The sequence below is a fragment of the Phyllobates terribilis genome, unplaced genomic scaffold, assembly GCF_046119375.1.
Source record: "Phyllobates terribilis strain yellow unplaced genomic scaffold, ASM4611937v1 Scaffold_7__3_contigs__length_470593459, whole genome shotgun sequence".
Taxonomy (NCBI): domain Eukaryota; kingdom Metazoa; phylum Chordata; class Amphibia; order Anura; family Dendrobatidae; genus Phyllobates; species Phyllobates terribilis.
In genome coordinates, this window is record NW_027362767.1 from 57,903,401 (window position 1) to 57,930,549 (window position 27,149).

General features: G+C 45.1%; 2 protein-coding genes and 1 long non-coding RNA gene across 5 annotated transcripts in view; 1 reads left to right on the forward strand and 2 right to left on the reverse strand.

Moving 5' to 3' along the window:
- BAG5 (BAG cochaperone 5) overlaps positions 1-880 on the reverse strand; it is a 53,393-nt gene extending 52,513 nt beyond the window's left edge. Inside the window, exon 1 of one of the 3 annotated variants that reach the window (XM_073638608.1) lies at positions 535-880. The gene's annotated coding sequence lies outside the window, so the exon portion shown is untranslated. Of the gene's footprint in view, positions 1-493 lie in introns of all 3 variants that reach the window. The other 2 variants (XM_073638607.1, XM_073638606.1) reach the window with 2 other exon arrangements.
- Positions 576-27,149, forward strand: COA8 (cytochrome c oxidase assembly factor 8). The gene is given in 6 exon segments (XM_073638610.1): positions 576-715; positions 718-842; positions 20,110-20,307; positions 22,168-22,231; positions 22,689-22,779; positions 26,879-27,149. Coding segments are annotated over 6 exon segments (612 nt in total). The 5' UTR covers positions 576-669; the 3' UTR covers positions 26,967-27,149.
- Positions 4,187-4,789, reverse strand: LOC141152863 (uncharacterized). Its single transcript, XR_012247173.1, has 4 exons — positions 4,745-4,789; positions 4,547-4,660; positions 4,419-4,477; positions 4,187-4,301 (listed from the first exon to the last, which is right to left on the reverse strand). It is a non-coding gene; the product is annotated as an uncharacterized lncRNA (long non-coding RNA).

Genomic DNA, 27,149 nt, shown 5'->3' on the forward strand with positions numbered 1-27,149 from the left:
TGTGGGCACAGTACAGTAGTATATACAGTGTAGTAGATGGGCACTATGTGGGCACAGTACAGTAGTATATACAGTATAGTAGATGGGCACTATGTGGGCACAGTACAGTAGTATATACAGTATAGTAGATGGGCACTATGTGGGCACAGTACATTAGTATATACAGTGTAGTAGATGGGCACTATGTGGGCACAGTACAGTAGTATATACAGTGTAGTAGATGGGCACTCTGTGGGCACAGTACAGTAGTATATACAGTATAGTAGATGGGCACTATGTGGGCACAGTACATTAGTATATACAGTGTAGTAGATGGGCACTCTGTGGGCACAGTACAGTAGTATATACAGTGTAGTAGATGGGCACTCTGTGGGCACAGTACAGTAGTATATACAGTGTAGTAGATGGGCACACTATGGCAGTACACACATATACAGGAGCTGATGTCTCAGCACACAAGGCAGTGACAGTAATGAGAACATGGCGGCCCTACCTGTCTCCCCAGCACTGGGGGGTGGTCCCGGGTGTCCCCACCTTTTCCAAGCTGTATTCTCCTCCCCGCCCCTCTCCGGGCTCCTGTCAGTGACGGGTCACCATGGCCCAGCCGTCTCGCTGGTTGTAAAAGCCGTCTCTTAGCACTCCCACGTTGCCGTAGCAACAGCGGAAGTGATGTCCTGCCGTAAAGCTGCGCAGAAAATAGCCGGCGTCGCCATCTTTGAAAGGGGGAGTTAATGGCGGCGTCCTGTGGCCGGGTGCCCCTTCTTCGCCCTCACACCGCGCGGCTGCTGATCTCCCGCACTCTGCGCTCCGGAGACGCCGACACAAGAGCGGGAACTGCCAAGGTGACGTCATGAACTACTGCGTCATCCCTGCCCTGTACTATTGGCGCCTGGCTCCCAGAATGCCGTGCGGCCGTGAGCCTGCTGCTGCAGAGCGCGCCAATTCCTGTCAGAGAAGTTTCTCGGCTGCAGTAGCGCCGCCTCAGCCGCACAATACTCGTCTGAGACCATAAAGCTGACGATGTTTGCGTCAAATTGTGTTTTATTGACGCAGTTATATGGGCTCAATGTGTTATTATGGATCTATTGTCGTATGGCGTAACTAATTATAATACCTGGTGGAGTTTGTATAACAGTATTTCTGGCCATTATAGGCCTTGTATTGTTCTGTTTTTCACCAGATTGCTAATTTTCAGTTGTCTCTGAGGTAGTGAGTGGGGACTAGCTGTTTTATGTCCCCTCTATGCTGCACGCATGAGGGTCTCCTGTCCCTATGTGGCACATGTACTGAGCAGTGTAGCTGTGACTCCAGCGCAGCGGGTGAGATAAAACACTTATTACAATCTGACTCCTCAGTGAGTTCACAGGCTCTCAGATTTTATCTGTTATTAAATGCTAAGTTAAGGAGGTGGAAGGGGAAAAAGTGGTGCTCGTGAGTGGATAAAATCATTTTTGTCTGATACTGTGTCTTACATTGTTTCTTGTATTCTACATGCTCTTGATTTTCGTTTGCAAAGGTTGTTGAAACCACCATTTCATTCCTAACGATCCGTCTTCACTTTTTTTGCCATATTACTAAAGCCTATACTGCATCTTTACACTTAGCCGAACAAAGAAGCCTGGAAAAGCTCCCGGAATAAACCTTTAAAGCGGTTGTCCACTTTCCGAAAACTTCTTCCAGCCGGCTAAACTTGTTGTAAGAATTACTTACTGAGGACTTCCAAGCGACGGAAGATCCTGAATTACTAGCGTTCCAGATAGCTGCTTCTATAATTTCTCACTATCCAACATGAAAAAGGCCAGAAAAGAAGAAAGTCTTTGATCTACTGGACAATCTCTAAAGAGATCTCAAAATTTCTACCTTCGGGTACCCAGTGCACAAGCCGCACTTTCCCACTAGACGCCTCGCGCTGTCATCAGCCTTGGACCTAGAAGATATGTGCTTCACATCCAAAGCCTGACGCCATTAAAGATCATAAGACATGGGGTGAACTGGAGAGAGGGAAGTATTGTGAGATCCCTGGACACACTACTCGCAGAAACAGGATCATTAAATCCCATCTTTCACCATACAGGCCACAATTCTCTTACTTCCAGAAGAATACTTTTTAATTGGGCTAGCTGCATGGCTTGGGACACCGACTCCCATTGATGCACTCGGAAGAAACTGGAGCTCAGCGTTTACTCCAGAACCCTCAACACACGGAGGACTTAGTCACCACCAAAGGCCTCTACCTGGACTGTAGAAAGCCTACCTGACTTGTTTTGTCTGTACTGGCTTAAACACCCTTTCGACAGGGAAGATGTAACCATGACATACAATATCACCACCAAGTAGTCGTCTTTATTGAAACTTTTATAAAGGCAAGTGGCCAGAAATGTTCTGAAGAGTACAATTTATCAAGTGTTCTGTCTTCTCAACGCCTGAAATTGTAAATATTCGCTAACTTCTGTACGTGACGATACAAAATAAATCTTAAACTCAAAATAACACACTGCACTTCTGTGCCAAAGGATTTTAAAATATCTCTCAATGCCAATGTGCGTTAATTCAAGTCATACAACATCAAAGTTATCCTACCCTTTTACTATTATATAAATCGGACTTTAGGGGAGTAACTTCAGGATCTAATTTTAAACCTTTAACAAGTATTTCCAATTTGTTCCCAACTATTATATCACCCTCCTTAAGGTGGGCTTACACTACCCAATTGGCAACATTAAACGAATGTCGATCGGCTACACTTTTAGTTAGTTATGCTTGTTAGCCTTTTGAAACAAGACTGCTCAGAACGATCACCATCGATCATTTCTTATTTCCGCATGATGATGCACTGCGCGAACAATGTTTTTTAAACCAAAAGATCATTTCACCCATTGAATGACCTCATTCGTCAAGTGATCTGCAGCCTTTTTTTACTCTGCACAGTTATCTTGAACGAGCGTTCCTAGTCATAAATACACTTTTATTCTGCAACCATCTGAAAGACCTCATCTGATGATGGAAAAATTATCTTCACAAAACAGCCACAGAAGAAAAGGAAGATCACAAGGCAGCACCCAATCTACTGATGCTGGCACAGAAGACGTGGCTGTGCTTACAAATGTTTTACACGCTCAAGACTCGTAACCGTTCCATTCCTCTCAATTGATGGAGACTCCGAATTTCGATTTCTTTTTTGCAAACAGCTTGGTATCTGCAGATGATCATGGGTGTCACCCAATTGCCTCAGTAAGCCAAGAAGGATCACGACTACTAGCTCCCCGTGCTGGGCAAGGGACTGGATTTACTATAGCCTTCATTAAACTAAGTGCTAGCATAAGTTACCAACAACACACAGAGAATTGGCGAAATTAAAACCAGACTGGTTGTTATGAAATGAAGACCATTACCTAAGAAATATCCATCACCCAACAACCCGCCTTCATCAAATGCAAGACAAAATTAGAGACCTAGAAAATAGATACCACCAAAATAATTTACGTTTTGTTGGAATACTAGAAAGCCTTGTTCATTTTCTTTAAAACGACCTCCCAACAACCTTGAGTTTTCATCTTTAGTTGTCCACCACGGCTATCTATTGTGCCTAAAGACTTGGCCCCAAGAGAGAGGACCAAAAACATATATATCACCTTGTAATAGCTCATTTTTTCCACATTCAAGCGAAAGATCAGATATTGAGGGAATTAAAAGTACAAGAACAGAAAATCTTCTTCCAAGATTTTTCAATCTGTCTACCCCCCAAAAAAAAATCTCCTTTATGCACAAATTGTAGCTATTCTACTCAGCTCGCCTAAGAGTTACCATTGATGGGTCATCGAAGATCATGCATCTATCACAAGTCCAAGAACATTGTGGCATGGTTTGGGCTACAGACTAAACAAGATTTTTCATGAAAATGTGGAACATTTTCTGTATAGAACCCATTTGTAATAATGCAAATAAAGAGGCGCTGGCAGGCTAGTCAATCTACAGCAGCGAATTTGGGAGACACAAACCACTATGTGTCAGTGAGTAGGGATATCAATATGTCAAGTAGTAATTCGCGCTTAAGGAACGGGATACAGACGCAAAGGGAGGTATTGGAAGTAAAAAGTGGGTCTTTATTAGAATATCAAGACATAAAATGTAAAAGGTATAAAATATATAAGGAAGGGGGGTTTTTTGGAGTAAGAGCTAAAAGAAGGGGGGTCTAGAATCTAAAAAACACACACTGAGGTGTGTATAGTGAAACAATGGTCCTGAGGAACAATAATTGCTGGGTACAGATAGATCCTCTGTGGAGCTCAGAGTGGGAGGACCTGTAAGGAAGAGGAGTGGGTGGTTAGGATATTTAAGATTTTTTAAAGATATTTTAAAATCATTTAATTAAAATGGGTCCTGGAAGAGTAGTAGGGGTGGTATGAATGGATAAATACCTGATCAGATGAGTAGGGATGATCAGGTGGGTCGTCTCGGGCGATCCTCAGGTTAATACCTATGGTATCATCGATAATGAGTAACTGGTATGATGCGGTATTATGGTACAATATGGGGGTCTTAGTACCTGTATATGGGGTCGTGCTCCTGAGTCCAAACTGTTGATCACGTAGTAGGGATGCGGCTTATTGGGGGGTATGGTAACCTGCTCAGTGGCTGGGTTCCATTGTAGGTGGTACCTCTGAATGGTAGCAATAAAATAAGTAAGGCTAGTAAGAGGGTGGTGGGTTGGGTGTGTTGATCTAAGATGGGGGGGGGGGGTTACCTGGCTTTCATCATACTCAGATATGTTGTGGTAGGTATCTAAATGGTTCAGAGAAATCTGGTATATAAGTAGCCGTGGGGATCCACAAGTGGTATTTGATATCACCTGTAAATGAGAATACAATATTATAGTATTGGGCAGAGATAGAGACCAGGAGGAGTAAGTGGTTGTAGGTTACCTGAGTCACTAGATATTTGAGTGCTATCCTATAATATTCCTGGTGGGATGATAGTGAGCTGTTGGTGGCCTATAGCCTCTGATCCAATATGTCCAGTGGTAAATAATATTACCTGTAGACGGAAATACAGGATTATGGTATTGGGCAGAGATAAGGACCAGGAGAAGTAAGTGGTTATTGATTGATTACCTGAGTCGCTGGGTTTATAAGTGCTATCCTATAATATTCCTGGTGGGATAGTGATGAACTGTTGGTGGCTAATAGCCTCTGATCCAATATGTCCAGTGGGGCACGAGAGTGGATGGTAACGTCTTTAAGAGGTCGTCCCTGGATGGGGTAGATAGTACTGGAGGGAGGTCAAGGGATAAGATTAATGAACAGAGGGAGACGGTGCAGAGTGCAGTATACTCACAGTTGGATGGCCTTACGTGGGGGTAGTCGCGGTCGGTCGTGCAGGATGTACCGCTGTCTGATGTGGCTGGTAGAAGTGTCCTGGATCCGGAGCGGGAGCGGAGTCCCGGCCGGTGACTACCGCTTCCCGCGTCTTCCGGATATAGAAGTAAGTGTGCTCCCTGCAGAGAGCGCTTGAGGACCTGGGTCACTTGACGGCACGTGATGCTAAAGATACGGTGGCTGTAGTGGGGCAATCTTCCAACGCGTTTCGAAAGGCTCGGCTTTCTTCTTCAGGGATAGCCTCACACAGCGCTATGGCACCTATATATGGTCTGATGGGGGTGTGGTCCTGTGAGTACCTGTCAATCTGTCAGTCAGCAAATGCAAATAATTCAATTTCGTTGTTAAGTCCTCTGGGTTTGAGGGTGTTTAATTGAAAGATCCATTTGCTTTCTGTTCTGGACATAGTTTTGATGAAATCACCCAATCTCCAATGTTTTGGCACAATTTGGATCCCTGTGACCTGGCTCCCATTAGGGCATCCTTTGTGTTTTTCCATATAGTGTTTAGATAGTGGGTGTCCGATATACTTTTTTTTTATATTTCTTAGATGTTCATTAATTCTGACGTTCATAGGCCGTTTCGTTCTCCCCACATACATTTTTTTACATGGGCATAGTATACCGTATATCACCCCTGTAGTGGTGCATGTGATAAAGTCCTCAATAGGGTATATCTCAGTGTAACATACCTGGCAGCGTCCTTGCATAGTGGTCCATCTCCCACTGTGCAAGAGCGCGCACTTGATCTCCTGTCCAGAATGTCTCTCTGGCTTCCCTCCATGCTGTCTGTTTGTGTCTGTTTCTGCTGCTTAAGGGCGGCGCCCGATCACTTCCTGCTTTTTGTACCTGCTGTGGGTCACACCCCTTGTGCGTCCTCAGCCTATTGCTGTCTGTCACCTGGTATATAGCTCAGCTGCTCCCATCTATCCCTGCCTGAGCATAGTGTTTCATTCAGTGTGTGCTTGCACTCTGAAGGTGCCAGGTCCCGTTCTGTGTTCTCTTGTCTGCCTATCCAGGAGGCTGTATTTCCAGGCCTGTCTGAACACGCTCCTAGCCTGTTCCTCCTGCCTTCTAGGGGCCGATTACCTAGACCCGTTCCTGTATCTTGTCTGACCTGTCTGAACACGCTCCTAGCCTGTTCCTCCTGCCTTCTAGGGGCCGATTACCTAGACCTGCTCCTGTATCTTGTCTGTCCTGTCTGAACACGCACCTTGCCTGTTCGTCCTGCCTCTCTGGGGGCCGTATTCCCAGACCCGCTCCTGTATTCCGCTGCAGTGTCGGTCTCCTCCGTACACTCAGTTCCAGTCTGAACTCTCTCCTATCCTTTACCTGTTTTGCCTCTATGTCCGTTCCCTTCCTTTTTCTGCAGAGTCTGAACTCGTACCTAACTCCTGCTTGTTGTCTCTGTACTCCCGTTTGTGAGTTTGTGGTCCACTCGCTACTTCTCTGCTAGTACCCTGTGGTGTCTGGCTCTGCCTTTCCCTTCCTGTCTGTTCCGTGTGAACAGAGCCCTGTCCCCCCTACTCAGCCTAGCCTGCTCTGACTCCTTTGCTCACCGCTCCGGTGGTTCTAGCCTGCTCTGTCTCCTTTGCTCACCGCTCCGGCGGTTCTAGCCTGCTCTGTCTCCTTTGCTCACCGCTCCGGCGGTTCTAGCCTGCTCTGTCTCCTTTGCTCACCGCTCCGGCGGTTCTAGTCTGCTCTGACTCCTTTGCTCACCGCTCCGGCGGTTCTAGTCTGCTCTGACTCCTTTGCTTAACGCTCCGGCAGTCGTGTCCTGCCCTGCTTCTGCCCGCTGCTCCGGCAGTCGTGTCCTGCCCTGCTTCTGCCCGCTGCTCCGGCAGTCGTGTCCTGCCCTGCTTCTGCCCGCTGCTCCGGCAGTCGTGTCCTGCCCTGCTTCTGCCCGCTGCTCCGGCAGTCGTGTCCTGCCCTGCTTCTGCCCGCTGCTCCGGCAGTCGTGTCCTGCCCTGCTTCTGCCCGCTGCTCCGGCAGTCGTGTCCTGCCCTGCTTCTGCCCGCTGCTCCGGCAGTCGTGTCCTGCCCTGCTTCTGCCCGCTGCTCCGGCAGTCCTGTCCTGCCCTGCTTCTGCCCGCTGCTCCGGCAGTCCTGTCCTGCCCTGTTCTTGCCCACCGCTTCGGGCGTTCCCTCTCTGCTGTGGTTGTCTACCGCATCTGCGGTTCTGTGACCCAGTCTGTACTGGGTCTTAACCTTTCTGTGCTCCAGCCCGTCCTTTCGGCCAGTACCTCCCTGCCTGCATACTCGCCTGTATCCACCCATCTGCATACCTGCCGTGTTTGCTTATATCCACCAGTCTGTGCCAGCCTAACCTGCCTGTTCCTGAGTCCCAGTGTGTACTGGGTCCTATCCCGCCTGTGTTCCTACCTGCTAGTGCCTCCCTGTCTGCACTCTAGCTGCGCTTGCCTTTACCCGCCTGCCTGCATACCAGTCGTGCCTGCCTATACCCTCCAGTCTGTGCGCCAGCCTAACCAGCCTGATCCAGTAATCCCTGTGTGGGTCAACCCCCGTGTCCGGAGTTTGACCTGGAGTAGCACCTGGTCCCTCTGCCCGGTTTCTCCCTGGTGCACTGGCGTCGTATGCCGTCGTGCCATCTTGGTCGGATCGGCCAGATACTTAGTCACGCCCCTCCAGGCACTCTCCGGTTCATGGTCCAGTGGAATCACTACAATCACACGCACACGCCGCTCAGCCCAGGCGTGTGCATAACACTCAGGTCCATGGCTGACAGTACACTGTTTAGGTATTTTTAATGTTTTGCACATTTTACATTTTTTGCACGGAAAAAAACCTTTAATTTTTTGTTGAAAGGGGGTGTGTGGTTGGTTGTGTTGTTGGTAATTGTTTATTGTTGGGGCTATGATGTTTCCTAGGTTCCGTGCTCTTTTGTATATGAATTTTGGTTTGTCAGTAAGTAGTTCTCCGATTATTTTATCATCCCTAAGTGTGTGCCAGTGTTTAGTGACGATTTTTCTGAATAGGTAAGTGTTGGAGCAGTATGGTTGTGATTATTGGGATATTTAACTGGTGTTTCACCGGTTTTTCATATGGGATTTTTTTATTATTATTATTGGATATCCCCAAGAGGTTTTCTCGTGGTATTTTGGCTACCAAATTTACCGTTTCTTTCAGGAATTCTGCATTATATCCTTTTTCAATGAACTTTTTAGTTAGTTGGTCGGCCTCTTCTTCGAAGTCTGGACCCTTCGAACAGTTCCTATGTAGTCGTATAAATTGGCTACGGGGGACGTTGAGTAGCCAGTTTGAATGATTATTTCCTACACTTCACCTCAACTACCAGCACCCAAACGGTGAACTTCCTGGACCTAAAAATTTATATCGAGGATAACCATATCCACACCCGTACATACTGTAAACCAGCAGATACTAACGGATACATACCACTTGACAGCTGCCATCTTCCAAACTGGCTACTCAACGTCCCCCGTAGCCAATTTATACGATTACATAGGAACTGTTCGAAGGGTCCAGACTTCGAAGAAGAGGCCGACCAACTAACTAAAAAGTTCATCGAAAAAGGATATAATGCAGAATTCCTGAAAGAAACGGTAAATTTGGTAGCCAAAATACCACGAGAAAACCTCTTGGGGATATCCAATAATAATAATAAAAAAATCCCATATGAAAAACCGGTGAAACACCAGTTAAATATCCCAATAATCACACCATACTGCTCCAACACTTACCTATTCAGAAAAATCGTCACTAAACACTGGCACACACTTAGGGATGATAAAATAATCGGAGAACTACTTACTGACAAACCAAAATTCATATACAAAAGAGCACGGAACCTAGGAAACATCATAGCCCCAACAATAAACAATTACCAACAACACAACCAACCACACACCCCCTTTCAACAAAAAATTAAAGGTTTTTTTCCGTGCAAAAAATGTAAAATGTGCAAAACATTAAAAATACCTAAACAGTGTACTGTCAGCCATGGACCTGAGATATACCCTATTGAGGACTTTATCACATGCACCACTACAGGGGTGATATACGGTATACTATGCCCATGTAAAAAAATGTATGTGGGGAGAACGAAACGGCCTATGAACGTCAGAATTAATGAACATCTAAGAAATATAAAAAATAAGTATATCGGACACCCACTATCTAAACACTATATGGAAAAACACAAAGGATGCCCTAATGGGAGCCAGGTCACAGGGATCCAAATTGTGCCAAAACATTGGAGATAGTTTTGATGAAATCACCCAATGTCCAGAACAGAAAGCAAATGGATCTTTCAATTAAACACCCTCAAACCCAGAGGACTTAACAGCGAAATTGAATTATTTGCATTTGCTGACTGACAGATTGACAGGTACTCACAGGACCACACCCCCATCAGACCATATATAGGTGCCATAGCGCTGTGTGAGGCTATCCCTGAAGAAGAAAGCCGAGCCTTTCGAAACGCGTTGGAAGATTGCCCCACTACAGCCACCGTATCTTTAGCATCACGTGCCGTCACGTGACCCAGGTCCTCAAGCGCTCTCTGCAGGGAGCACACTTACTTCTATATCCGGAAGACGCGGGAAGCGGTAGTCACCGGCCGGGACTCCGCTCCCGCTCCGGATCCAGGACACTTCTACCAGCCCCATCAGACAGCGGTACATCCTGCACGACCGACCGCGACTACCCCCACGTAAGGCCATCCAACTGTGAGTATACTGCACTCTGCACCGTCTCCCTCTGTTCATTAACCCCTTAAGCCCCGCGGGTGGTTTGCACGTTAATGACCGGGCCAATTTTTACAATTCTGACCACTGTCACTTTATGAGGTAATTACTCTCGAACGCTTCAACGGATCCCCCTGATTCTGAGATTGTTTTTTCGTGACATATTGTACTTCATGATTGTGGAAAAATTTCTTCGATATCACTTGCGTTTATTTGTGAAAAAAACGGAAATTTGGCGAAAATTTTGCAATTTTCAAAATTTGAATTTTTAAGCCCTGAAATCAGAGCGATATGTCACACAAAAGAGTTAATAAATAACGTTTCCCACATGTCTACTTTACATCAGCACAATTTTGGAACCAAAATTTTTTTTTGTTAGGGAGCTATAAGGGTTAAAAGTTGACCAGCGATTTCTCATTTTTCCAACAAAATTTACAAAACCATTTTTTTAGGGACCACATCACATTTGAAGTCACTTTGAGGGGTCTTTATGACAGAAAATACCCAAAAGTGACACCATTCTAAAAACTGCACCCCTCAAGGTGCTCAAAACCACATTCAAGAACTTTATTAACCCTTCAGGTGCTTCACAGGAATTTTTTGAATGTGGAAGAAAAAAATGAACATTTAACTTTTTTCACAAAATTGTTAATTTAGACCCAATTTTTTTTATTTTCACAGGGGTAACAAGAAAAAATGGACCCCAAAATTTGTTGTGCAATTTCCCCTGGGCACGCAGATACCCAATATTTGGGGAAAAAATACTGTTTGGGCGCACGGCAGGGCTCGGAAGGGAAGGAGCGCTATTTGACTTTTTGATTGTAAAATTTGCTTGAATAATTAGCGGACGCCATGTTGTGTTTGGAGAGCCCATGTGTGCCCAAACTTTGGAGCTCCCCCACAAGTGACCCCATTTTGGAAACTAGACCCCCCAAGGCACCTATCTAGATGCATAGTGAGCAGTTGGAACCCCCAGGTGCTTCACAAATTGATTCATAAAAATGAAAAAGTGTTTTTTTTTTTCACTTTTTCATTGTTACGAATCAATTTGTGAAGCACCTGGGGGTTCCAAGTGCTCACTATGCATCTAGATAGGTGCCTTGGGGGGTCTAGTTTCCAAAATGGGGTCACTTGTGGGGGAGCTCCAATGTTTGGGCACACAGCAGCTCTCCAAACGCAACATGGTGTCGCTAACAATTTGAGCCAATTTTGCGTTAAATTTGTTAGCGGACACCATGTTGCATTTAGAGAGTCCCTGTGTGCCCAAACATTGGAGCTCCCCCACAAGTGACCCCATTTTGGAAACTAGACCCCCCAAGGCACCTATCTAGATGCATAGTGAGCACTTGGAACCCCCAGGTGCTTCACAAATTGATTCGTAACAATGAAAAAGTGAAAAAAAAAAACACTTTTTCATTTGTATGAATCAATTTGTGAAGCACCTGGGGGTTCCAACTGCTCACTATGCATCTAGATAGGTGCCTTGGGGGGTCTAGTTTCCAAAATGGGGTCACTTGTGGGAGAGCTCCAATGTTTGGGCACACAGGGACTCTCTAAATGCAACATGGTATCCGCTAACAAATTGAATGGAAAATCGGCTCAAATTGTTAGCGGACACCACATTGCGTTTGGAGAGCTTCTCTGTGCCCAAACTTTGGAGCTCCCCCACAAGTGACCCCATTTTGGAAACTAGACCCCCCAAGGCACCTTTCTAGATGCATAGTGAGCACTTGGAACCCCCAGGTGCTTCACAAATTGATTCGTAATAATGAAAAAGTGAAAAAAAAAAACACTTTTTCATTTTTACGAATCAATTTGTGAAGCACCTAGGGGTTCCAAGTGCTCACTATGCATCTAGATAGGTGCCTTGGGGGGTCTAGTTTCCAAAATGGGGTCACTTGTGGGGGAGCTCCAATGTTTGGGCACACAGGGACTCTCTAAATGCAACATGGTATCCGCTAACAAATTGAATGGAAAATCGGCTCAAATTGTTAGCGGACGCCACATTGCGTTTGGAGAGCCCCTCTGTGCCCAAACTTTGGAGCTCCCCCACAAGTGACCCCATTTTGGAAACTAGACCCCCCAAGGCACCTTTCTAGATGCATAGTGAGCACTTGGAACCCCCAGGTGCTTCACAAATTGATTCGTAATAATGAAAAAGTGAAAAAAAAAACACTTTTTCATTTTTACGAATTAATTTGTGAAGCACCTAGGGGTTCCAAGTGCTCACTATGCATCTAGATAGGTGCCTTGGGGGGTCTAGTTTCCAAAATGGGGTCACTTGTGGAGGAGCTCCAATGTTTGGGCACAGAGGGGCTCTCCAAACGCAATGTGGTGTCCGCTAACAATTTGAGCCGATTTTCCATTCAATTTGTTAGCGGATACCATGTTGCATTTAGAGAGTCCCTGTGTGCCCAAACATTGGAGCTCCCCCACAAGTGACCCCATTTTGGAAACTAGACCCCCCAAGGCACCTATCTAGATTCATAGTGAGCACTTGGAACCCCAGGTGCTTCACAAATTGATTCATAAAAATGAAAAAGTGTTTTATTTTCACTTTTTCATTTTTACGAATCAATTTGTGAAGCACCTGGGGGTTCTAAGTGCTCACTATGCATCTAGATAGGTGCCTTGGGGGGTCTAGTTTCCAAAATGGGGTCACTTGTGGGGGAGCTCCAATGTTTGGACACACAGGGGCTCTCCAAACGCAACATGGCGTCCGCTAACAATTTGAGCCGATTTTCCATTCAATTTGTTAGCGGACACCATGTCGCGTTTGGAGAGCCCGTGATGTGCCTAAACAGTGGAGCTCCCCCACAAGTGTCCCCATTTTGGAAACTATACCCCTCAAAGATTTTATTAAGGTGTATAGTGAACATTTTGAACCCAGAGGTACGGCACATTATTTGTTTACATTAGGTCATCATATTGAATAAGTTTTCATTATTCTTGAGCGCAAGTGCTCGCTACTTGAGTTTGCATCGGGTACTCAGGTATGCACCATGTACAGCGTGTGCTTGAGTGACATGCTCGAGTCCCTGCTCCGCATGTTTCACGGTTATTAGACACCCAAAAAAAAACATGCGGGGATCGCTCGTGCATGGCAGGCAATCCCCGTAAAGTTTTTTGGCCGCGAAGCATATGGGGCAGAGACTCGAGCATGTCACTCAAATACCCACGATACTAAATGCATACCAGAGCACCCGATGCAAACTCAAGTAGCGAGCACTTGCTCTCAACACTAGTCGCCATATCGTCATCTTTTTTTCTTACTTTTGAAAAAAATCCCAACCCCAGCCCTAACCCTAGCACAACCCTAGCCCCAGCACAACCCTAGCCCCAGCACAACCCTAGCCCCAGCACAACCCTAGCCCCAGCACAACCCTAGCCCCAGCACAACCCTAGCCCCAGCACAACCCTAGCCCCAAACCCAGCCCTAACCCTAGCCCAATCCTAACTCAAGAGTTTATTTTTGACGCCGTTCCTTGTGCGGTATAAGTGATTAGACGACTTTATTCTTCGGGTCGGTGTGATTACAGCAATGCCAGAATCATATGGGGTTTTTATGACTGACAGCTGTCACACACTAAAAGACGCATTTTTTGTAAAATCTAGTTTTTGCATCGCCATATTTTGAGAGCTATAATTTTTCCAGATTTTGGCAGACAGTCATGTGACGGCTCGTTTTTTGTGGGATGACTTGACGTTGTTATTGGTGCCATTTTCAGGCACGTGACATTTTTTGATCGCTTTCTATTCCGATTTTTGGGAGGCAGAATAAACAAAAACCAACAATTCAGGAATTGTTTTTTTTTTTTTTTTTTTATTCTGTTCCGCGTGTGGTAAAATTGATGAGGCAGCTTTACTCTTCGGGTCAGTACGTTTACAGCGGTACCACATTTGTATCATTTTTCTATGTTTTGGCGCTTATACACAATAAAAGCTATTTTATAGAAAAAAATATTTTTTAGTATCGCTTTATTCTGAGAGCTATAACTTTTTTATTTTTCGGCTGATGGAGCTATATGGCGGCTTGTTTTTTGCGGGACGAGATGACATTTTCAGCGGTATCATTTTTATTTATATGCGTCTTTTTGATCGCGTGTTATTCCACTTTTTGTTTGGCGGTATGGTGATAAAGCATTGTTTTTTGCTTGGTTTTTTTTTTTTTTTTTTTACCGTGTTCACTGAAGGGGTTAACTAGTGGGACAGTTTTATAGGTCAGGTTGTTCCGGACGCGGCGATACCAAATATGTGTACTTTTATTGTTTTTTTTTTATTTTTTTTATAATAAAATTTATTGATGGGTACATTATATTTTTATTTTTGGTGTATTATTTTTTTTATTTTTTTATAATATTTTTGCACATTTTTTTTTTTTTTTTTTTTTCCACTTTCACACAGTTTATACACTTTATTACTTTGTCCCACTCTGGGACTTTCACTTTTTTTTTTCTGATCGCCTGCATGGCACAGGAATGGAGCACCATCCCTATGCCATGAAGGCTGTCAGAAGTGCACAGTGTGAAGATTGCTTGGAGATGCACTGCGCATGTCCAAGCAATCTTCCTGCTCTCTGGTGACCCGGATGTTGTCATGACGACATCGGGTCGTCATGGCAACACCCGGGAAGCCTTTGCAGACTGCGCTGGAAGCCGGAAGAGGAGGTGAGTATCGCCGATCACCTCCCCTTGCCCCCGCAATGCCGCGATCGACTTCGATCGACTTCGATCGCAGCATCGCGGGGGTTAATGTGCTGGGAGCGGTGCGTGACCGCTCCCTGCACATAGTACCGGGTGTCAGCTGTGACAATCAGCTGACACCCGGCGGCGATCGCGCCCGCACAGCCTGTGTGCGGGCGCGATCGCGATGACGTACTAATACGGGTCTGGCTCTTAAGTCCCAGGGCACAGACGCGTATTAGTACGTCAGATGTTATTAAGGGGTTAATCTTATCCCTTGACCTCCCTCCAGTACTATCTACCCCATCCAGGGACGACCTCTTAAAGATGTTACCATCCACTTTCGTGCCCCACTGGACATATTGGATCAGAGGCTATTAGCCACCAACAGTTCATCACTATCCCACCAGGAATATTATAGGATAGCACTTATAAACCCAGCGACTCAGGTAATCAATCAATAACCACTTACTTCTCCTGGTCCTTATCTCTGCCCAATACCATAATCCTGTATTTCCGTCTACAGGTAATATTATTTACCACTGGACATATTGGATCAGAGGCTATAGGCCACCAACAGCTCACTATCATCCCACCAGGAATATTATAGGATAGCACTCAAATATCTAGTGACTCAGGTAACCTACAACCACTTACTCCTCCTGGTCTCTATCTCTGCCCAATACTATAATATTGTATTCTCATTTACAGGTGATATCAAATACCACTTGTGGATCCCCACGGCTACTTATATACCAGATTTCTCTGAACCATTTAGATACCTACCACAACATATCTGAGTATGATGAAAGCCAGGTAACCCCCCCCCCCCCCAATCTTAGATCAACACACCCAACCCACCACCCTCTTACTAGCCTTACTTATTTTATTGCTACCAGTCAGAGGTACCACCTACAATGGAACCCAGCCACTGAGCAGGTTACCATACAACCCAATAAGCCGCATCCCTACTACGTGATCAACAGTTTGGACTCAGGAGCACGACCCCATATACAGGTACTAAGACCCCCATATTGTACCATAATACCGCATCATACCAGTTACTCATTATCGATGATACCATAGGTATTAACCTGAGGATCGCCCGAGACGACCCACCTGATCATCCCTACTCATCTGATCAGGTATTTATCCATTCATACCACCCCTACTACTCTTCCAGGACCCATTTTAATTAAATGATTTTAAAATATCTTTAAAAAATCTTAAATATCCTAACCACCCACTCCTCTTCCTTACAGGTCCTCCCACTCTGAGCTCCACAGAGGATCTATCTGTACCCAGCAATTATTGTTCCTCAGGACCATTGTTTCACTATACACACCTCAGTGTGTGTTTTTTAGATTCTAGACCCCACTTCTTTTAGCTCTTACTCCAAAACCCCCCCCTTCCTTATATATTTTATACCTTTTTATACCTTTTACATTTTATGTCTTGATATTCTAATAAAGACCCACTTTTTACTTCCAATACCTCCCTTTGCGTCTGTATCCCGTTCCTTAAGCGCGAATTACTACTTGACATATTGAGAACCCATTTGTACTACCATAATTGATATTAACTGCCCATTGAAAGATCTCTTTCTATATCCAAAATACGGGCATGGGCTCTGCAGATGAGTGTGTTCTCATTATTGAGACCTAAATCTCCATGAGGAATTTCCTTGTATGGTGCTTTGGGCTCAACAGATTTGGTTTTCTTCTTGAAAACCCCTTGGTTAATTCTTTTGTTTTTCTTTCACTTCTCTGATTCTCTAAATCTCGGAGCAATCATGGTATGACTTAGTTCTTCTTATTTGCTATTCTAACTAGGCTTCTTGTTATTGCAAGCCTGTAACCTTTATAAGATACTACTTATAAAGTAGCAATCCAATGTTTTGTTTGTATTCTTCATTTTAAGAGATTGACCACCACAGACTGCAGAAGTGGCATTCTATCCCTCCATTCTTGAGAACAGAGAGGATTCTTAATAAGAGAGAAATTGCAAATTTGCTTGTTTTTCCAAGCACATTGAAATTTGTGCTCGTTGATAAAGTTGAGACAACTCCTTTTAAAGAATGTATCTGTCACGGGTGTGTCAGAGGTGACAGACAGTCGCCCTGCAGTTGGTTGCTGGAGATCTCTACGTTTGGCATTACAGACATCTGTGAGTCTTAGCAAGAGCAGTACTTTGTCCTCTCTGGAGCTTGAGGACGTGTGCGCATTTTGCTGGAGTCGTCTACAGCTAAGCAATCCCCCCTCTGTTTGTCTACCCTTGTTGTCTATAGAGTTTAGCGGAGATCAACTAGTGCTCATCTCCTCCCTTCCTTAGCCTTAGCCATACGCCAGGGAAAGTCAGGGCAAGGCACGTGTGCGGCGATTGGTGAGGAGCCAATATAGGGACGGTAGTTGAGACAGGGTGACACTAGACCAGATTAGAAGGTCTCCACTCCCCCCTTTCCCTAGTGTCTGGGCTCCCTTTCCCTCTGAGTTGCACTAAGTCTTTCCCACACCTGGCGTGACATTATCAGACACTATCTTGTTTCATTTCAGCCAGGTATGTTTTACTCTGAAACGCGGAGGCACGGAACGTTCTTGCTTTGTGCCTCCGGAAGCGGAGGTCACATGGTGATACCTGCAACTGTATATGCTACTGCAGTTATTGCGGAAAACAGGCAGGGAAGCTGCATGGCAAGGGGTGGAACTCGCACCTGTATCTGCTGCATAAATTTACCTGCTGCAGATCTCAAACCCTCAGTTCCTGTCAACTTTATGCTGTGAACCTATTTTGCCGCATGTGCATTAAACTTCTTAATCTCGTTTGCTTCGCTAGCGCTGTAAAATGCAGCCAATTTTCCGTAAACTAATACACAGTAGAAAATCCACTGTTTTTGCACTGTGGGAAAAAACCTAAAACATATATTTAAAAACTGGGGACCATACCGCTCGAATTTACTAGTCAAAAAGGCCAGTCCCTGCTCCTCACCTCTTCCCTTGGTTGGCAGATCTCGCCCTTTGTGTCTATAGCTCCATAAGCGTCCTTTTAACCTCCAACTGGTTATTGTGTCTCTGGATACCATTCATTTAACCATGTAGGAAAAATAAAGTAGCAGACTACGCTTTTCTACACAAAGGGCCACCCCAAAAATAAAAAAAATATGGTGGCCTCAGCAGCGACAATCCTGTCTGCCTGACTGTGTAAGGGAACTGCTGTCCCTATGGGGTCTGTCAGGCTCCATTAGAGGCCGTATTAAGTCAGATCCTTTTTATTTTTATGTAACGAAACTGCAGTCACCAGTGTGAACGCAGCCTTCCAGGTTTAATGAGGGGGGTTACAGATGCTGGACATGTAGGATTAAAGGGTTTTTCCCATTTTATATGGTGATATGCCATCAGGTTGTAATCGGAGGCTGTCCAACCTCTGAGACCCCCACCAATCCTGTCAATGAAGGAGTTGTCCTGCTGATGCAGTTTCTTCTCCTACTCCATTTGTTATAACACTGTTTCTCCAGCAGGCGGCACTGTTGCTATAGACTTTGGCAGAACTTGATACAGTAATGCATCTTCTAGAACTGACGGAAACGTTTATACAATATACTAGTAAGGGTAAAAAATAACTCTTAGGATGAACAGCTATAATATATTTTTGCCATTTTTTTTCTGCCTACAGTGGTGGCCAAAAGTATTGGCACCCCTGCAATTCTGGCAGATAATACTCAGTTTCTTCCTGAAAATGATTGCAATCACAAATTCTTTGGTATTCTCTTCATTTAATTTGCTTGTAAGGAAAAAACACAAAGGAGAATGAAGAAAAAATCAAATCATTGATCATTTCACACAAAACTCCAAAAATGGGCCAGACTAAAGTATTGGCACCCTCAGCCTAATACTTGGTTGCACAACCTTTAGCCAAAATAACTGAACAACCGCTTCCGGTAACCATCAATGAGTTTCTTACAATGCTCTGCTGGAATTGTAGACCATTCTTCTTTGGCAAACTGCTCCAGGTCCCTGATATTTGAAGGGTGCCTTCTCCAAACTGCCATTTTGAGATCTCTCCACAGGTGTTCTATGGGATTCAGGTCTGGACTCATTGCTGGCCACCTTAGAAGTCTCCAGTGCTTTCTCTCAAACCATTTTATAGTGCTTTTGGAAGTGTGTTTTGGTTCATTGTCCTGCTGGAAGACCCATGACCTCTGAGGGAGACCCAGCTTTCTCACACTGGACCCTACATTATGCTGCAAAATTTGTTGGTAGTCTTCAGACTTCATAATGCCATGCACACGGTCAAGCAGTCCAGTGCCAGAGGCAGCAAAGCAACTCCAAAACATCAGGGAACCTCCGCCATGTTTGACTGTAGGGACCGTGTTCTTTTCTTTGAATGCCTCTTTTTTTTTCCTGTACACTCTGTTGATGCTTTTTCCCAAAAACCTCTACTTTTGTCTCATCTGACCAGAGAACATTCTTCCAAAACTTTTTAGGCTTTCTCAGGTAAGTTTTGGCAAACTCCAGCCTGGCTTTTTATGTCTCGGGGTAAGAAGTGGGGTCTTCCTGGGTATCCTACCATACAGTCCCTTTTCATTCAGACGCCGACGGATAGTACGGGTTGACACTGCTGTACCCTCGGACTGCAGGGCAGCTTGAACTTGTTTGGATGTTAGTCGAGGTTCTTTATCCACCATCCGCACAATCTTGCGTTGAAATCTCTCGTCAATTTTTCTTTTCCGTCCACATCTAGGGAGGTTAGCCACAGTGCCATGGGCTTTAAACTTCTTGATGACACTGCGCACGGAAGACACAGGAACATTCAGGTCTTTGGAGATGGACTTGTAGCCTTGAGATTGCTCATGCTTCCTCACAATTTGGTTTCTCAAGTCCTCAGACAGTTCTTTGGTCTTCTTTCTTTTTTCCATGCTCAATGTGGTAGACACAAGGACACAGGACAGAGGTTGAGTCAACTTTAATCCATGTTAACTGGCTGCAAGTGTGATTTAGTTATTGCCAACACCTGTTAGGTGCACAGGTAAGTTACAGGTGCTGTTAATTACACGAATTAGAGAAGCATCACATAATTTTTCAAACAGTGCCAATACTTTTGTCCACCCCCTTTTTTAGGTTTGGTGTGGAATTATATCCAATTTGGCTTTAGGACAATTCTTTTTGTGTTTTTTCATTGAAGACAAATTAAATGAAGATAATAAGACCAAAGAATTTGTGATTGCAATCATTTTCAGGAAGAAACTGAGTATTATCTGACAGAATTGCAGGGGTGCCAATACTTTTGGCCACCATTGTATATAGGTTATATATATTTTTTCTCTTTTTAAGGCTATTAGCTTCTGCCCACCTGTGGAATCCAAGTATGATTGGATTGGTCCTCCCGATAGATATTCCAATCTTCGACCTATAAAATACTTTGTCCCGGCAGATGAGTCTCCTTTGGAAAGAAAACTTCGGGAATTGCGTCAGGAAACGGAAGATTGGAATCAAAAGTTTTGGGCAAATCAAAATCTGACTTTCCTTAAGGTATAACTCCTCTTTGTGAAATAATCATGTTAAAGGGCTTAGCATAGTTTGATATTTCAGACAGAAGATGCTACGACTTGGCATTCATTGCTTGTTATATGCCCTTTATCCACATAATTAAGGCTGTAATGGATTTACAGGGATAATTATAGACATTGCAAGGCCTTTTCAAGCAGGATGGCCTATATTATACATACAGTGTCTACCCTGCAGCTGCACCTACATACCCAGTGATAGTAATTAAAGGTTTATTCTCAGGGGCATATCGATACTCTGCCCCTGCTTGCTGTATGGCGAAATGCTCCCGAATCAAAGCTCTGCCATGTTGCATGCAGAGGCAGCTTTGCCTCCGCAACATCACAGGAGCTCAGGGACACTGAAGCTGGACGATGGATCTGCCCAGTTTCAGAGCAGTCCTTGCAAGCTCTACAGCACTTACAGTTACAATGTTTTATCTAAGAAATGGGTTTATTTTCTTATTTAATTTATGCATTCACTTGCACTAATCTTTGGGCACTTGTGTTGCGGCCAGAGTGGCTGTGTAGACCCAACATAGACACTCGCCATTCTGGACAGAGCCTACAGTCATGACCAAAAGTGTTGGCATCCTTGAAATTGTTCCAGAAAATGAAGTATTTCTCCTAGAAAAGTATTGCAATTACACATTTTTGTTATACACATGTTTTATTTCCTTTGTGCGTTTCGCAACAACACAAAAAAAGCAGAGAAGAAAAGGCAATTTGGACATAATTTCACACACAACCCCAAAAATGGGCCGGACAAAATTGTTGGCACCTTTCCAAATTTGTGGGTAAACCTCTTTGTTTCAAGCATGTGATGCTCGTTCACACTCACCTATGGCAAGTAACAGGTGTGGGCAATATGAATATCACACCTGAAACCAGACGAAAAGGGGAGAAGTTGACTCAATCTTTTCATTGTGTGTCTGTGTGTGCCACACTAAGCATGGGGACTAGAAAGAGGAGACGAGAACTGTCTGACGACTTGAGAACCCAAATTATTGAACAGTATCAACAATCTCAAGGTTACAAGTCCATCTCCATAGAGATCTTTATGTTCCTTTGTCCACGGTCCACAACATAATCAAGAAGTTTACAACCCATAGCTAATCTCTACTGTTTATCAAAACGGAATGAGGCTGCAAAGAGAAGAACACAGTACCTTCAGCCAAATATGGTGGAGGTTCAAAGATGTTTTGGGGTTGTTTTGCTGCCTCTGGCATCGGGTGTTTTTGAGTCTTCCAGCAGGACAATGACCCCAAACATACTTCAAGAAGTCCCCAGAAATGTCCTGGAGAGTTGTGAAGTGGCAGCAATGAGTTTGGATCTAATTCCCATTGATCACCTGTGGAGAGATCTTAAAATTGCTATTGGGAGAAGACGTCTTCCAATATGAGCGACCTGGGACAGTCAGCAGAAGAGTGGTCCAAAATTCCAGCTGAGAGGTGTAAGAAGCTTGTTGATGGTCATAGGAAGCGATTGCAGTTATTTATTCCAAAGTGTGTGTAACCAAATATTAAGTTGAGGGTGCCAACAATTTTGTCTGGCCCATTTTGGGGTTTTGTGTGAAATTATCTCCAATTTGCCCCTTTTTCTCTCTTTTTTTTTTTTGTGTTGTTCCAATGCACACAAAGGAAATAAATATGTGTATAATGAAACGTGTAATTGCAATAATTTACTGGGAGAAATGCTTCATTTTCTGGAACAATTTCAAGAGTGCCAACACTTTTGGCCATGACTGTATAGTTCAGCTAGTCCTAGTAGAGTAATGGCCGGACTATTCTGCAGGCTGTAATCCCATCATCATTATTGAATGTATTTCTTTTATTTTTTTTTTTAGGAAAAAGAAGAATTTATCATCTCAAAACTTCACGCCTTGGGTTTGGGGCAGAGAGATGAGGAAGGTGAGACTTCCCGGGATATGCTTCGGACTGTATGTCTTCCAGTGTTTGGGTACCTGTGCCATCAGTGCATGTGTCACCCCTTCCTCTCCATTCAAATGCTTCCTGTTCGCAGCGCGGTACCCCCCTGGTTCTAGAGACCGCAGGGGTCACCAGGAGGTTTGGTCCTCTGTAATTAGACATCTCTCCTGGTGTACAACCCAGAAAGCATTGTCACTACTATAAGTACATGGCATTTCTCCAACTGTTGCAAAACAACCCCTTTTTGCATGCTGGGAGTTGTAATTTTGCACCAGCTGTGGATGCACAGGTTGGAAATTGCTGATTCAAGGCAACAGGAATGTGTTTATCTCCATCTTGGACATAAAGTCTGATGACTCTGCACATCGCTGTCTCATCATAATGATTAATCCTCGGCCAATGTACCGTCCGTGCCAAACATCTCCTCTGCCCTTCACAGGACGGAAAAGGACACTAGAGGCAGAAGTGATGGCGGATTTTTATAACGATTTCCTCAACAAGAACTTTACCAAACATGCACAATACAACAGGTACGTGCAGGGGTGGATTAAGAGTAGCAAGGGCCCCAGGTAGTTTAGAAGAGACACACACACACACACACACACACACACACACACACACACACACACCCCTGATGTATCACGTGACATGTCACATGATCCCCTGTGATAGATCATGTGATAGTTCACGTGAAATTCATTTGACACAATATTAATACATGAATTAGAATCATTTTTTTACATTAATTGTATGACTTAATATTGAGCACAATTAAGTATGCTGACATCCCCTATATACAGTATGCACAATTAAGTATGCTGACATCCCCTATATACATTATGAGACCCTACATACAATATGAGCTGCCACAATCCTCCTATACACAGCAGGAGGCCGCACGTAGCCATCGATACACATCGGGAGGCGGCACGTAGCCATCGCTACCCAGCGGGAGGCGGCACGTAGCCATCGCTACCCAGCGGGAGGCGGCACGTAGCCATCGTTACCCAGCGGGAGGCGGCACGTAGCCATCGTTACCCAGCGGGAGGCGGCACGTAGCCATCGTTACCCAGCGGGAGGCGGCACGTAGCCATCGATACCCAGCGGGAGGCGGCACGTAGCCATCGATACCCAGCGGGAGGCGGCACGTAGCCATCGTTACCCAGCGGGAGGCGGCACGTAGCCATCGTTACCCAGCAGGAGGCGCACGTAGCCATCGATACACAGCGGGAGGCCGCACGGCGCCCCCCAAGAGACAGCGGGAGGCCGCACGCTGTTACTCATACACACAAACATATACAGATATATACAGTACAGACCAAAAGTTTGGACACACCTTCTCATTTAAAGATTTTTCTGTATTTTCCTGACTATGAAAATTGTACATTCACACTGAAGGCATCAAAACTATGAATTAACACATGTGGAATTATATACTTAGCAAAAAAGGGTGAAACAACTGAAAATATGTCTTATATTCTAGGTTCTTCAAAGTAGCCACCTTTTGCTTTGATGACTGCTTTGCACACTCTTGGCATTCTCTTGATGAGCTTCAAGAGGTAGTCACCGGAAATGGTTTTCACTTCACAGGTGTGCCCTGTCAGGTTTAATAAGTGGGATTTCTTGCGTTATAAATGGGGTTGGTACCATCAGTTGTGTTGTGCAGAAGTCTGGTGGATACACAGCTGATAGTCCTACTGAATAGACTGTTAGAATTTGTATTATGGCAAGAAAAAAGCAGCTAAGTAAAGAAAAACGAGTGGCCATCATTACTTTAAGAAATGAAGGTCAGTCAGTGCGAAAAATTGGGCAAACTTTGAAAGTGTCCCCAAGTGCAGTTGCAAAAACCATCAAGCACTACAAAGAAACTGGCTCACATGAGGACCGCCCCAGGAAAGGAAGACCAAGAGTCGCCTCTGCTTCTGAGGATAAGTTTATCCGAGTCACCAGCCTCAGAAATCGCAGGTTAACAGCAGCTCAGATTAGAGACCAGGTCAATGCCACACAGAGTTCTAGCAGCAGACACATCTCTACAACAACTGTTAAGAGGAGGCTTCGTGCAGCAGGCCTTCATGGTAAAATAGCTGCTAGGAAACCACTGCTAAGGACAGGCAACAAGCAGAAGAGACTTGTTTGGGCTAAAGAACACAAGGAATGGACATTAGACCAGTGGAAATCTGTGCTTTGGTCTGATGAGTCCAAATTTGAGATCTTTGGTTCCAACCACCGTGTCTTTGTGCGACGCAGAAAAGGTGAATGGATGGACTCTACATGCCTGGTTCCCACCGTGAAGCATGGAGGAGGAGGTGTGATGGTGTGGGGGTGCTTTGCTGGTGACACTGTTGGGGATTTATTCAAAATTGAAGGCATAGTGAACCAGCATGGCTACCACAGCATCTTGCAGCGGCATGCTATTCCATCCGGTTTGCGTTTAGTTAGACCATCATTTATTTTTCAACAGGACAATGACCCCAAACACACCTCCAGGCTGTGTAAGGGCTATTTGACCAAGAAGCAGAGTGATGGGGGGCTACGCCAGATGACCTGGCCTCCACAGTCACCAGACCTGAACCCAATCGAGATGGTTTGGGGTGAGCTGGACCGCAGAGTTTAGGCAAAAGGGCCAAAAAGTGCTAAGCATCTCTGGGAACTCCTTCAAGATTGTTGGAAGACCATTTCCGGTGACTACCTCTTGAAGCTCATCAAGAGAATGCCAAGAGTGTGCAAAGCAGTCATCAAAGCAAAAGGTGGCTACTTTGAAGAACCTAGAATATAAGACATATTTTCAGTTGTTTCACCCTTTTTTGTTAAGTATATAATTCCACATGTGTTAATTCATAGTTTTGATGCCTTCAGTGTGAATGTACAATTTTCAAAGTCATGAAAATACAGAAATTTCTTTAAATGAGAAGGTGTGTCCAAACTTTTGGTCTGTACTGTACATACACGCATAAACACATTTGAAACACAAAAATACATATAAACAGACATCACACAATGATATCTGCCTACACACACACGCTCACACACACACACACACACTCAATCACTCACTTACTTATCATCCCCCGGCTCCAGTCGTCCAGCTCCTTTCCGGTGCAGCAGTGCAGGGCGCACACTGTGTGACGTCACACTAGCAGACACGGCCGCGCACAGGGCCGTGTCTCCTAGCTGTGACGCGGCTGGGCCAGCACACAGGGAAGTTAACAGGTGCAGTGCTGGCCCGGCCGAAGAAGAAGCAGCGGCCGTGCGCTGCTGCTGGGCGAGCGGTCCGGGGCCCCCCTGCTACTGTCTGCCGGTATGTGCCGCATTGGCGCCAACATATTATAATGAGGGCAATCTGGCCATGGGCCCCCTGGAGCCCAGATTGCCCTCATTATAATCCGCCTATGGGTACGTGTGTCCCCCGAGCCACTGCAGGGCTCAGTGTATAGTATATTATGAGATGTCCTGCTAATGGTTGGGAGGATGGTATACAAAACTGTTCTGTATAAAAGACTGTGAGGTTTTTATCTTTCTGTATATTTTTCCTATCTCTGTTGTGTGTTCGCCGGTCTTCCCTAACTCAGAAGCAAACTACTATGGGAGATCTCCCCCACAACTTCCCACCTATAAGGCTATTCAGTCCCCAGCTCTATATGTCAGGTTACTCCATCCCTACTCAATGTTTACCTCTGTTCTTCCTTGTACCAGAGAACTAATGTGTGCCGGACCACCTCCACCCTAACTCTGCTGTGTGCCGGACAACCCCCAACCTAGCTCTGCTGTGTCCCAGACCACTCCCACCCTTTTACTTCTATGTGCCGGCTCACTCATGCCTGGTATTACTGTGTGCCGGACCTCCTCCACCTTAACCTTGCTGTGTGCCGAATTACCCCCAGTCTAGCTCTGCTGTGTCCCGGATCACCTCCGCCCATTAACTACTATGTGTCTGATCAATCTCGCCTGGTATTACTGTGTGCCGGACCACCCCTACCCTAACTCTGCTGTGTGCCGGCCCCCCCCCCCAACTCTGCTGTGTGCCGGACCGCCCCCCCCCCAACTCTGCTGTGTGCCGGACCGCCCCCAACTCTGCTGTGTGCCGGACCCCCCCCCCCCCCAACTCTGCTGTGTGCCGGACCGCCCCCCCCCCAACTCTGCTGTGTGCCGGACCGCCCCCACCCTAACTCTGCTGTGCATCTGGACTGCTCACGCCGCTGTGTATCTGGATTGCTCCCGTCCTCGCTCCGCTGTGTATCAGGACCGCCCTTGCTCCGCTGTGTATCAGGACTGCCCTTGCTCCGCTGTGTATCAGGACCGCCCTCGCTCTCGCTGCGCTGTGTATCTGGACCGGACCGTTCCTTAGTACGATTGCCCATATATATGAGCACCAGCAGCATTCACATTATTCCAGGTTTTCTTTCTGCTGATGTATATTTAGATTCCTATTATAATGTATTTATAGGGGATTTATGGCAGACATCACCGTCCTGCAGACTCTTGGCAGTAAGACACTATTACATAATTTACACCCCACATCAGACCTGGAGGTAGAGACAGGGTTTATTATTTAACACTATTATAACTGCAGGCTGGGGATTTATTATACTCCATGAAACCTTTATGGTATTTTTTCCCATTTTTTTTCAGAGAATGGTACAAGAGGAATTTTACCATCACGTTCCTTATGGGACAAGTCACATTACAGAGAGCACTGAAGAAGATGCGATGGAAATAGGCGAAATTGGATTAAAATGTTTATTAAATGCAAGTTATAAAGCCACAGGTATCCTCGTCTGTCTCACGTAGTCGTGCACCGTCGGCTCAGAGATACTCCAACATAATTATTGAAAGCATATATCAGGTTACTTGTAGAGATTCACCCGAAATGCAATATTAAAACATTTTATTTATTTAAAAA